Source organism: Apteryx rowi, unplaced genomic scaffold (genome assembly GCF_003343035.1).
Source record: "Apteryx rowi isolate R43461 unplaced genomic scaffold, aptRow1 scaffold_49, whole genome shotgun sequence".
In the NCBI taxonomy this organism is placed as follows: Eukaryota; Metazoa; Chordata; class Aves; order Apterygiformes; family Apterygidae; genus Apteryx; species Apteryx rowi.
Genome location: NW_020450749.1, coordinates 518,812 through 531,922, shown reverse-complemented (window position 1 = coordinate 531,922; position 13,111 = coordinate 518,812). Strand labels below are relative to the sequence as shown.

At 37.7% G+C, this 13,111-nt stretch overlaps 1 protein-coding gene across 1 annotated transcript in view; it reads left to right on the top strand.

Annotated features, from left to right (window-relative positions):
- Positions 1-13,111, top strand: part of ABCC8 (ATP binding cassette subfamily C member 8) — an 89,343-nt gene that overhangs the window by 12,434 nt on the left and 63,798 nt on the right. Inside the window, exons 2-6 of the mRNA XM_026078846.1 lie at positions 1,125-1,266; positions 4,122-4,243; positions 8,226-8,392; positions 10,780-11,022; positions 11,892-12,080. Of these exons, the coding sequence (XP_025934631.1) occupies positions 1,125-1,266; positions 4,122-4,243; positions 8,226-8,392; positions 10,780-11,022; positions 11,892-12,080 (863 nt within the window). The remainder of the gene's footprint in view (positions 1-1,124; positions 1,267-4,121; positions 4,244-8,225; positions 8,393-10,779; positions 11,023-11,891; positions 12,081-13,111) is intronic.

The window sequence follows — 13,111 nt, the reverse complement described above, 5'->3', positions numbered from 1 at the left end:
CCCCCTGCCTTGCTGCCCGCCGCCCCGGTGGCGGCTGTAGCTGGTGCCCGGGCCACCCTTAAGGATGCCGGGGCGACCGCCTGCCCCGAGGTTGCCCGCTGCCGCCGGTAGTCCCGGGGGGTCCCTGCGCTCGTGGCCGCGGCTCCGGTTTCCCGCTGTGCGGCCGGGGGCGGGCGCTGCCGCGCAAACCCGCTGCAGGGGCTGGTGACCCCGAGGGGCTGTGGGCTTTGTCTGCGTGTTTTGTCCAGCAGTGCAGGAAACGAGAGCAAAGGTGCTGTTAAAAAACAGAAAACCTGGCAAGTACCTTGTATTTTACCAAATAATGCCCACTGCAGGTTTCTGGGAGGGTTACAGCAGCCAGGCAGCCCTCCCAGTCCCTGGTAATTGCGGTTACCAGTAGATGGCCCGGTGGTTTAACAATACATGCATCTGTCACTGCTGAAGCTATAAGTACCACTCTGCTCAGCCAGATCCGTCCTCTGTATAGCATGAGGGCTGTATGATATAATGCTCGCTTCTGTTGATTATGGAAGGTTCAGTGCTGAAATAACAGCACAACTGTTCAAACAGGGTCAGCTGAAGAACTGCCTAGAGTACTGCTCCATAATCTGTTTATCTGGCTTTTTTCAGTGTTCTTATTATTTTATTCACTAAAAACCAGTATTTTTATCAAGACCTAGATAATGAATGATTCTTAAAAAAATAAAATAAAAAATCTGTAAGATGAGTGGAAAACTAGAGTAATTAAATGCATAAGTGAGAAAAATTGTTGTACAATTTTGTTTGCATTTATCAAAATATTCATTCAAATATATGTTAATAAATGTGAAAAATATTTAGTGCATATAATTATTTGATAGCAAGTCACTAAAAGTATTAGAATTTAAGGCTTTGTGTCCTGTCTGCTTTGCTGATTTTATTTCACATGAAAAGTAAAGTAACAAGAGCCAATTTCTGAAAAGATTCAAATATATGCATGTTTAATAACACAGTTGTATGAACATCAGTACACTAGTTTGTTACGCATATACCTCTCTGTATACAGAAGCTGAATATGTCACTCTTCTTGCTGGGCATTTTTGTTGTTTCTAAGAAAACTTGTATAATTATCCTTTCCCATTTAGGATGGGGAAGTCAGAGTTCCAAAGTTCATATTCACCATAGCACATGGCTTCATTTTCCTGGCCACAATTTACGCTGGATACTGACTTTCATCCTTTTGTTTGTGCTGGTGTGTGAAATTGCAGAGGGCATAGTGTCTGATGGGTAAGTGGATGTATACCTTCTCCTGATAGCACCAAGTATTTTTAAAGGGTTCCACTGTAGGTATTGTCTCCTGGTCTAAATTCTCATCTAAACCATATGCCTTGTGGTTATAAACATGTAATCTGTGTTCTTGGTGATTAACCTACTGACCTTGTATCAGAAATTCCACAGACCTTGCCAAGTATGTACACACACAAATGACCGTAATCATTTTTAGTTCAGCTTAATGACACTATCTTTCCAAAGAGTAATCACAGATAAATCCTGACAATTCAAGCAGATGGTGACGTTTTCATTGTATGTTTTATGTCCAAGGGCCCAGTCCCACTGTCCGTACTCAGGCAGAACTCCCGTGTGTGCAGTAGGTCATAATGTTCCCCCATGAGCTAAAATCTGCACATCTTGATGAAGGGCTAGATCCACTGGGCCTTATTATCTCACCATATCGAGTTTCTCCTGAAGTACCATTGGTGTTCGTACAATATTTCTGATGTGTTGCCTTCAGCAGAGTAGCTCACATTGATAAAAAGATTTGGCTTCCCCGAAGTTAAAATCTGTTAGAGGTTTCATTTGATGTAGTTGACACTGATGGTGGTTTGATTTGATTTGATCACTTCTCGCAGAGTTGTGTTAGGTATTATAGAGGAAAAAGGGCTGTTATACTAATGTGAGTGTTTGTTTTGTACATCCTTTGATCCATGACCTGGTATTCAGCTTAGGAATGTCTTTAAATAGTAATGGGAAAAATTATTCCAAGTGAAACGAGATATAGGAAAATGATTTAAGCTGACAAAAGCTGATGTTGTATAATGATGACTATGATCATTTTGCTCTAAAGGAAAGTCTGATTTTAATAAATACTACAAATTTGCAGCCTAAGGGTTATAAAGTTACAGCTCTCATTAAACAGGATGAAACCTCTCTGTTTTAGCCATCTATATAACAAACATCCACTAACCAGTGTGATAGGGCACTATAGTACTCTGCTATGAAAGCTGACATAATCAATATTGTTATAGTTTCCCTTAAAAATGTATAAATAGGATGTTTTTTAGTGTCAGCTTTTTAAAAAAAAAAAAAGTTTTTCTCATATTTATTTGGAGCTATCAGGTTGTATGATGCTCAAAGCAACATTCTGCCTTGAGTTTTGTGTTTTGTTTTCTTTAGCAATCTCTCCCATTATGTTTATTTGCTATTTAAATTGACTCAGAGCATTGCTGTTAAGTAATAAATGCCACCCGACAAGAATCAAAGCTCCTAGCTATATTGGGGGAGTGCCAACCCACAGTTGTGCTTCCAGAGCACTTAGCAGGCTAGTGAGTGCTCCAGTGAATAAAACCAGATTTTGAGACTCATCAGCTTCCTAGGACCAAAATGGGTCCTGCTGGTAAGTCCTTTTGACAGCAGTTGGTTGCCAAAGGCTTTAGCACCCCAGCAATAGATGTGGCCTGTTGGAGATATGCTTATATAGGGGAATTCAGACAACTTGCTTCTGTTTGAGAGTACAGAAAAACGTCTCCCAGTCTTGCAGTGTTACCTACTGAAACTTAGACTATTTGAACAAATGTGTTCCTGGTACTTGCTTTTCCCTGCTGGGAATTCAACCCTATTGTACAAAACAGAGCCCTAGCATTACTTGGAATTCAGAGACTGAAAAATCTTTTCTCATTTTGCTGGTTAAGCATACAACTCTCATTATCAGCAAGAGCAGTTAAGTGTTTATGCCAGAAGTTGTCTGCATGGCTTCAGTCAGCTCTACAGAGTTCCTCGCAGTGCTCATGTAAGGGAGGGCTTTCCCTCCCTAGGTACAGACCTGGGAAATGGCCCATCCAAGCTCCAGTGGATCGGTTAGACATCTGGGCTATTCTGCTCTCAATCCTGTGATGCTCTCCAGCTCTCTGACTACACAGCCCCTTCCAACTCTCCAAACAAAAGCATAGCTTTCGCTGCAGCAAGAACAAATACAGGGGTGCTTATTTCTCTTCCACAAGATTTGGAGGACAAGGGATGAATTTCCCTAGGTGTTTGTGCCCTGTAGGTTTCCTCTTTGCACCTCTTCTCAGCAGAAGAGTCAGATGGAAGCCAGAGGAAACTGGAGTCCTTGATAGCACAGGAAATCCCATTACTTTTGTGAAAGTAAGAAAAGGGGAGGCAAGAAAGATGACAAGTAGGGGAGGAAGGAGGGTGGAAATGTGGTTCTATCCACCTCTGCACAAACCAACAGCACTGGGCACTGGCCAACGATGCCCAAAGGGGTGTAGTTGCTGACCCCATCCATTGCTACCTGAAGCAAAGTATCAGGCAAATTTTGCTTTACGGGACAAAACTTTAGGGCATATTTTTTTTTGTGGGTTGTGTTTGTTGGCTTGTAATCAATGAAAACAGAACTCACTGCAGGTAATTGCTGTGCTGTGATGCTGTCTTTCTCCAAAACTGGAAGAAGAAAATCAAACACTTCCACAAAATGTTTCTATAGAAAATCTTAAGCTTCTGTGCTGTCAGTTGATCTTATTTTCATATCTTGATGGAAGGCTCCCAAACTAGTATAGCTTAAATGAACTTTTCTCCTTCTGGAGCTGAGTTTTTTATCCTTGTTTAAACAACATTCCAGTTGATTTCAGTAGGAAATGTGAGTACACAGATTTCCTTTTCAGCGCAGGGGAGGAATTTGAAATGCAACTATGTGATTTAGGAGCACAAATACCATTGCAAATCAGAGAGCTTTACATCAATAAATGATTTTGGAAAACCTTACCTCAGCTCTGTGTCATGTACAATTCATAAATTAAAAGGGAAATATTTAAATAGCTAAGAAGGTTAGATTTTAATAATGTTCACTTTTTTTTCTTTTTAAGGGTTTCAGAATCCCGCCATCTACACCTGTACATGCCGGCTGGGATGGCATTCTTGGCAGCCATCACATCTGTTGTATATTACCATAATATTGAAACATCTAATTTCCCGAAGTTATTAATCGGTATGTCTCACAGTTTAGAAAAATTGGAAGTATGACTGCGTTGATCCTGAGTGTCTGTTTGTTCTGTAACAGGTTGCTGTACTCTCGGTTCTAGCTTGTGCAGGTATAGTTATGCCTATGTTCTGGTCTACTGCTTGCTGTTACCAGATTCCAGTCCTGGGTAATGCAAGGAGTTTCCTTAAAAGAGCTCATTCTTTTCAGTGTCTAGTAGTTTCCAGTGTGGTGTTTCCAGGAATCCATTGGGCCAAAGGCTTCTCTAGCAAAAATTGGATTTGTGGGAAAAGTAGCACATGTTAGAGATCAAATTTGTAAATCTAAAAGCTATCCAAATCCCCTTACTTGTCACCATGTTGCATTAAGGCATTGTATAAAATTGAAGCCATTTTAAGTTTCTCAAAGACCATAGGGTAGCGTGTGTGGTCTGTTGAAATATGCAAGGAGTCAAGGGAAATGAGTGGCATTGCTGACCTGTCAGTATGACCCTGGACATGTCTCTTTGCCTGCTTTTGCTTGCTTCTTATTCCTAAAACTCTCTTTGTAAACTGCTTTAAGACCTTTTGAATGGAAAATGAGAGTTACGTAGTATAAAAAGTATTTTTTATTTATAAAAAAACAAGGTTGTAAATAAGCTGTAACTAGCTATAGAAATCCATTACTGCTGGCAATCATGCGTTTGGTGATGTGTTCTCTACAGTTTGAGTAGATTGCGGACTGTGGATGTATATGTGCTTAGCTGTCCTGTTACTTGTCATTTCTGTGATGGTCCTGGCTCATCAAATTCTTTTTGAGCTAAGTTTCTGTGTTAATGAATCCTGCTAGACTTTGTCTTGTGTCATAGTGGCTCTGTGGATCAGAGTTCCATTCCAATACTGGTCAGGTGGTAAAATGTCAGTAACAACTGGATTTGACAAAGCTTTTAAATATTAAAGATTATTTTGAACTTCATGTTGTTGTAAGCGGGCATTCTTCTCTGCAAACAGTCTGTAACTCATGTTGAAAAACCAAGATCATTCTTCTTCTAAAGGTCTGATTTTAGTGGTAAATAATAAAACAACTACAAGAAAGTACAAAAATAACTTCAGATCTTCTACCCAGGCTAGGCAGCCTTTATGTTTTCTTGCTTGGGACTGGTCTTTTTGTACCCTTCTTTTAAGTAGAATCTTGATCTTTTATTACCAGGTAGAGTCATGCAGTCAATTTTTTTCATAAGTCAGCAGAGTCTGTTTAATGCTTTCTCACAGCACTGGATGCTGTATTTCAGGAAAACATTGTCAGCCTGTTACAGTCACCTACTGAAGAAAAGCAATGATTTTGGTTTCTTTTTTTATTATTTCAGATGTGTAATGCAGTGTTTAATAATTTAGTATCACTACCACATTCCTGCTGTTAAATCATTGAGAATGGTAGCACAAATTTGCAGCTGATAGTTGCTTACTCATTTTTGCATAATCCCTTCCCTGAAGAGATTTCTTTTTTATGATAATTTTGTTCAATATTTAGAGCACTGACCCTGGATGAGCTCTGGACAATATTTGAATAATAAACAGATACAACAATGAATACCAAAACTTAAGTGTTATTGGTATATAAATTATATATCAATAAGTTAATAACTATGATACTAATGTTAATTAGTAGGAATTTTCATTTTTCAAGAATTTCCAAGGAATAGACTCCTATGAAAATTCCAGTCTTCATAGCTAACTGTTAGACAAAAAAAAGAAAATCAAACCACCACATTTCTTTCCCATTTTAGTTAATCCATTTCAAGTTTTAATTCTGAGTCTTAGCAAACTGAGGTCTTCTGATTTTTATTTTATTTTGGTATTGTTTTTCTTTTCAGTGTTCTGTGTTTGTGAGAAAACTTAAGAAATGTATTTCTAACAATTTCCGTTCAGTTTTCTAAACTGCAGAAATCCTCTATCTAACCCTGAGGGTCATTGTCTTTCAACATTAATTGCAGCTACTTTGGATTGACAGCCTGGGAGTGGACAATGTAACCTTATGTAAATTAGCCCAGAAATTATAGCTATACTCAGCTATCAACCCACTAGAGTGCACTGTGGCCATGAGCAGCTTTCCCTTAGTCTAATACAAACAAGGTAAATGGAAACCATGAGGAAAAGTTTAAATTGATAAACTTGTGGTTGAGAGTGTGGGAAGGGAAACTGAAAGAGGATTCTTCATTAGTAAAATGTTGCAGAGGAGATAAAATATTCCGCAAGCATGCAATAGAGTAAATGACCTGGTATGGCATCTTCTGCTGATGCACTTGCAAAGAGTTGCTAGCAGTATAAAGCAAAGGCTAACAGAGCCTTACCCAAAACTTACTAAATTCAGTGAGAAAACTCTCCTTGACTCTGTATAGGAGACCCTTAAGACCTGTTTGTTGATTATGAACAGTTTTCCAATCCTGTGAAATTTTTTGAGAATATTTTAATCTGTTTCACTCTGGACCTTAAAGAAACCAAGTGTATTTGCAGTTTTTCGTAAACAGGCAAGAGATGGATACTGTAACATCTCTCAGGGATTAGCACAGTCCCTTCGGGTATGCAAGATCCAGGACTCAAGCTGATCTTGGCTCTCAGCTTTACACCCAGACTGTTGGCTATTCTGAAGTGGTCATTTCATCTCCTATCAAAAACGTTAGAAAAAGTGTGGAATATTTGTTTTCTGAAGCTAATGGTTGAGCGCAGGATCCCAGTTGAGTGTCCGAACTATTGGAACTCTTCACTGATTTGGTCTGAATCTGTTTTTCCCTGTATGGTTTTGACCTGTAATTGCATTTCAACAAATGTAGCTTTTCCAGGGTAACGCCTTTTTCCAGGTGGCTCTCCTAATAATGCTTATTTTGGTGCTCTTTGCACACTGTTTCAGAATGGATGTATAGTAGTTGCACAGTTTAGCAAGACATTTTATAATTGTTTTTGTACTGAACTGGAAAATCTGCTAGCTTTCTCAACATTCAAAATATGTAATTGTATGTTAACATCTGATTGAGCTGTTTTCGAATTAAAAATATTTGTACGTTTTATAGACAAATGAAACCCAGAAATTAAACAATAGGGGAAAATTATGAAATAACATTAAGACTTTGAGGTTTTAAGCTGAGAGGGATCGCAAGGTGGGAACACTTAGGAGATTTTTTAATGTAATAAAATTGTTGGGTATTTTATATCATAGTTATAGGACAGTTTCACCATTCTTGACAGTAATCTAGTTTTCTAATTAATTTAAATTTCTTGTGCTTTGGCATCATAGTTAATTCCCTTGAATTAGTTTATTGGTTAAAATGGAACTTCCTGTTACCATGTAAACATAATGCTTACTGCACAAAATTTCTCTCTAAACAGACACAGGTTAGTTTAAAAAAAAAAAAAGTTCTATTGAGTTAAGTGTGATATTGCAGATCTTGGGCTTAAACCTATAAAAGCATGGAAAGTTTGAGTTCCACGTTGCCTGATCTTCAGTGGTCTAGCCTGGAGATGGGAACCTACAACCTTCTGTTAAAGGTTGAGGTTGCTTACATCACACTGTTTGGAGAAAATATTTTAATGCCTGTTCCCTCATACATCCCAGAGAGCTGCAGAGGGAATGAGGTCAGTTTTTATTCAAGCCAAATTCACAGCTGTCTTGGTAGCCTGAACCAAATTTGAAGATCATTCACAGGCACCTTCTCCTGTGGGGCAACTCATCCCTTGAACTCATCATCTGGATGCGTGTTTACAATGAATGGAAATTTCCTTCAGCAGACTTCCCTTTGTGAAACTTGCAAAGGTCACCAAATCTAATGGGAAAAGAACTTGGAACAAATGTTATCTTATTTTCATGTTTGCAAAATTGAATTAAACTTCTGTTTTGACAAGAGAAGGGCCACTCTCTGGTTTTGTATATTCTTGTTGCATTCTTTCTGAATGAATATTTAATACTGTTATTTTACATTTTTGCAATTGTTGACCTGATTAATTTTTTTTCCTTACAGCCTTGCTGTTCTACTGGACTTTAGCTTTCATAACTAAAACCATCAAATTTGTAAAGTTCTGTGATAATGATGTTGGATTTTCTCAGCTTCGATTTTGCCTCACAGGACTCCTGGTTATTCTGTATGGAATGCTACTAGCTGTAGAAATCAATGTCATCAGGGTGAGGGTGAGTGAGTTTCACACACAAGTCTCCTTGTTTTTTTTTTCTCCCTTTCTGGGTACTTAGTGTGAAATGTATTTCTAAAGAAAAGAGATAAAATCCAGTCGGAAATAGATGTGTATATGAGAATCAAACATTAACTCAATTTTATTGGGCCAGATTAATCCATAATTAAAAAATAACAATAATCCCAGGCTCTAAATTAAGATGAATTTCATCCATTTTAGTTTTTTTTTTTTTTTAATGTCTGTTATGAATCACAGTTTCAGTCATCAGAAAAGAGTATTTCTGATGCAAGGAAAGACTTGGTAAAAGGAATTGTCAGCTCTGTTAGAGAACATCCTTAGACATGCAAATAAGATCTCTTATTTTCCAGGAGCAGGCAAAATATGATTTACTGGGAGCAAATGGAATTACTTTCTAGCCTCCCAGATATATATATTTTTTTCCTGCAATGTCTTCAGTCATAACCCAAACTGAGAGTTGGCTTTGGAGCCTGCTGGATAGATGAGTGCCAAAGTTCTTGCCTTCACCTATCCCTCACTTAACTGTCCATGAATTAAACTAGTCAGGATGGAAAGAGTCTTTCCTGTGTAAATTTTCTTGCTGTTTTCCTCACATTAGCATCTGAGCTCTTTCCAGTAACACTTAAGAAATGTGAATTGCATTTACCATGTATTTGTTCTTTTATGTTTTTGTTTTTTTGGGTTTTTTTTCAGTTTGGGGGATTTTGTGTGTGTATATAAGGATGTTTACTTAGGACAAAAATAGGCCTAAAGGCAGCCTTTCAATAACGTTTTTGAAAGAAAGTGCAATAAAAAAACTAAAATAAAAAAAGCTACAGGAATTCAGTATTTATCTCAAAAATGAAAAACACTGAATTGGCTCGTGGAAAAAGTGGGACTCAAATATGACATTAGTGGAAACTCACTCATAAACCTTTTCCTTGTAATGGAACTGCATTATGAAGTGAGATTTAATCAGCTTGGAATTATAGGCCACAAGGAAAAATAAAAATTGGCCACTGCCTACTGCCATCTCTTTTATTTTCTGTTTATTTGGAATTAATTATTAAAGGATGTCATTCACACATAAAATGAGTTAGCCAGCAGTATGAATTTTTTGACTGCCTACTCTGTCTGTGCCGGAGTTTGGAGAGCCTGACTTGCTGCTGCAGCTGCTGAAGGAATGGGCTGGGGTGCATGGAGAGTTGGGAGCTGCTAAGAGAGCAAATAATAGGAGGCCTCTCAGCAGCAAAAGCAGCAGACAGTGGCCTCCCTTTCTTTCTCCTGGCTTTCCCCTTACCCCTTCCTTGTTTCAAAAGAAGGAAGATTGACTTGTTTGGCTTTCAATCCCAATTCTACCTTCTCCCTTCTTCCCATTGTTCCTCTAGATGGCCTTTCCCAAACCTAGCACTTTCCTTTTTGTTTAAGGATGTGTGAACTATTTGAGCCCACTCTCAAGAATGTGCTTTTTTTCTTTTCTCTTTTTTTTTTTGTCTCTCTGTGTTATAACAGAACTCCCTTGTAATGGCATTGTAGAGGTTTACTAAATGCAGTGCGCATAATGCAGCATGTTGCTGTTTTATTGCATGTTTTATTGTTGGAGAAAAGATAGTGGTGAAACATATCCAGAAATTCCACTAATATCAATAGGATTTAGGTACAGCCCTGAATAGGTATTGAATTAAGGATGTGATTGAGTGCTTTTCAGAAATGTAGAAGTACGTTTCTAGAGGGCTTGGCTTTTCCTTTCCAAAAATGAGTGATGTCTAAAAACAAAGCTGTTATCTTGACAACTGGAAATCATCAGCAATCTTTCTTCGGTCTTTCATTACTTAGGTCAATGAAAGTTTTCTTTAGTGCCATATCCACTCTAGTTTAGTAGTTTCCCAAGCCAGTTCAGGATGGTGCAGATAGCTCCATGTTCTGAGCTAGCTAAATGTGAGGCAGCGATTTGTCTGCTGTACTACAGCTGTGAAAGCCTCAGGCCTGTGCCCAAGTTAGCATGTCCCTGCTAATGCCCCTGGCCCATGTTGTGCTGTCTGGAACTCAGAGTGAGAGGCTGGGTCTGTCCTATGCAAAATATAAGATGATTTTTTTTCTCAACTATACAAGATTGTACCCCATAAAGAAAATAATATTGAATGTTTCTATGCTTTTAGGCTGGGTACCTCTAATATGCAGAGGTACCTGAGGAAATTGGATTGCTATGTCAGTCAGATTTGGATGTCTGAATTCCTTGACTTCCTTTGAGAATCCAAGCCTTTGTCTCACTGATTATCTGTTTTCTCTTTTATCTCTCAGTTATCTATTCTTTGCAGGCTTTTTTTTTTTCCCTTCCTTTTCCATGTATTTAGTGTGATTCTTTGTGGGGATTTTTCTGGATTTCAGAGATATGTTTTCTTCAAAAGTCCTAAAGAAGTTAAACCTCCTGAGGATCTCCAGGACCTCGGAGTTCGATTCCTACAGCCATTTGTGAATCTGTTATCCAAAGGAACGTATTGGTGGATGAATACATTCATCAAGACTGCTCATAAAAAACCAATAGACTTGAAAACCATAGGCAAGCTTCCCATTGCCATGAGAGCTCTGACCAATTACATTCGTCTTAATGAGGCTTTTGAAGCACAGAAGGTATGGATAGCATGGAATTACATCAGACTCCTTACTCACTGCTTACATTTTTCATTACTTTTTTATACTATTAGCATGATATAAAATTATATAAAGAGACATGATGCAAATAAAGTAGATATTAACATTGTTTGTCATATACAAGAGATCAGGTACTCAATTATACAAATTTCTCTAACTGAGCATGCAAATCATGCACATTACTGGTTAAATGCATGTAAAATATATATAGCCACTTCTGTTATGTGCCCAATAATTATGGACTGTATTCACTAAACACCGTCAGCATTCTTCCTAATAAGAGCCTGGAATCATTGAATTACAGAGTCAATATTAATGAGGCCTCCCAGGATAATTTTTTCTGTGTTATTTCAGTTACAGTTTGTCCACAGGAGAATATAGGGCTGAAACTGCCACAGCTGAGATTCTGCCTGATTCCCTGGTGGCAGTTCAGTGTATTCAGAGATTTTAAGAGTAGTCTTCTGCAGCCCATCTAAGAGAGTATAGCTTCAAGTCCACATGAAAACAAAACCTGTCAGTTCTCTGTCTCTTTATTTTCCCTTCTCCTGCAGCAGGCCATGAACAACACACTTGTTTGGTCCCTGTGTAAGGGTATGAAAGAAATAATGGCCCATTTTCTCAACTGGAGGAGAGTACAAATCAATCCTTTGTTCTGACTCTATAAAAACAAATGAAATGATAATTGCAATTCTTACGCTGTTCTAGCTCAGAGACTGTAATTCATTGTCAATGAATTAAAACAGAGAAAAAATATTGGCAATATATCTGATCTGGGATTAATACATAACATAATCCTTGCTTTTTTTTTTTTTTTTTTCCTTTCTTTATTTTTTTTAAATTCTGGACAGAACAAAAGGTCATCTCTTCCACAAGGATCCGGGTCAATTTGGCGTGCTCTTTGCTGTGCTTTTGGAAGACCTTTACTTCTCAGTAGCACATTCCGTATTCTGGCTGACTTGCTTGGATTTGCTGGTCCACTCTGCATCTCTGGGATTGTTCACAATGTTGGAAAAGGAAATAACACTATTCGCCCACAGGTACTATCAAAATACCATAATAAATACATGAGTCAAAAAATTAATGCTATGACTGTATATTGTTTGGCCTCAGTAAAGGAAGTGAATGACATTCTACTTACCTGAAATGATATTAAGAATTCTTAATGTATTACTAATTATCCACATTTATACTTTGATGGTGAGTGAAATATTACCCACGCACCCAGTCAGGCCTGCATTCTGGAAGATAACCTCATTCAGGATGATAGTGAAGCATATCCAGAAATCACACAAATATCCTAAGGATTAAAGTACAGTCCTGAGTAGATATTGATTTAAGTATGTGACTGAGTGCTTATCAGAAAGGAAGAAGTGTATTTTTGAGACACTTGGCTTTTCATTTCCAAAAATGAGGGATATCTAAGAGGGTTAAAGCAGGCCAAATAATAAATAAAAGGCCATATATAAAGGCCAAAATAAAAGGCTAAATAATTTAACTGTGGCAAAGAATTTCCACTAGTGTCTTTGGGGAGATTGGTTTTGAAAGGTCAACTAAAACAAATTTTTTAAAGGAAGCTACTGAAGTTTCTGAAGTACTGGATGTTCCCCAAGAAAAAAGACATACTTATTGATTATTTAAAAAAAAAAAGGCTCAGGAAGCATTTACCTATTATAAGGTGTGGTCACTTGGGCTCCATTTTCTATGAAAAGATCACTTTATTTTTGTAGATTACTTATTGTTTACTATAAAACTCTGTTTCCAAAGTCTGTTGATACTGATGGAAATACTCCCATTTATTTGAATACACTTTGGATTAGGTCCACCGTAAATATTGAAATATATCAAATGTGTTGCAGAAAGCTTAACAAAGGCTTCAGGCTAAAATTAATCATTTATCTATTTTGCAATCCTTATCCTAATATTTGGAGACTTTAATATAGCCAGTAGATTCAATGGAAAACAGTTAAAGCAGGAAATTAAAAATTAAGACTATAGGGCCTAATGTTGCTGCTAAGTACTGTGGAAACTTTTGAGCTGTTACTTGATAATTTGTTTGGAATAATTACTA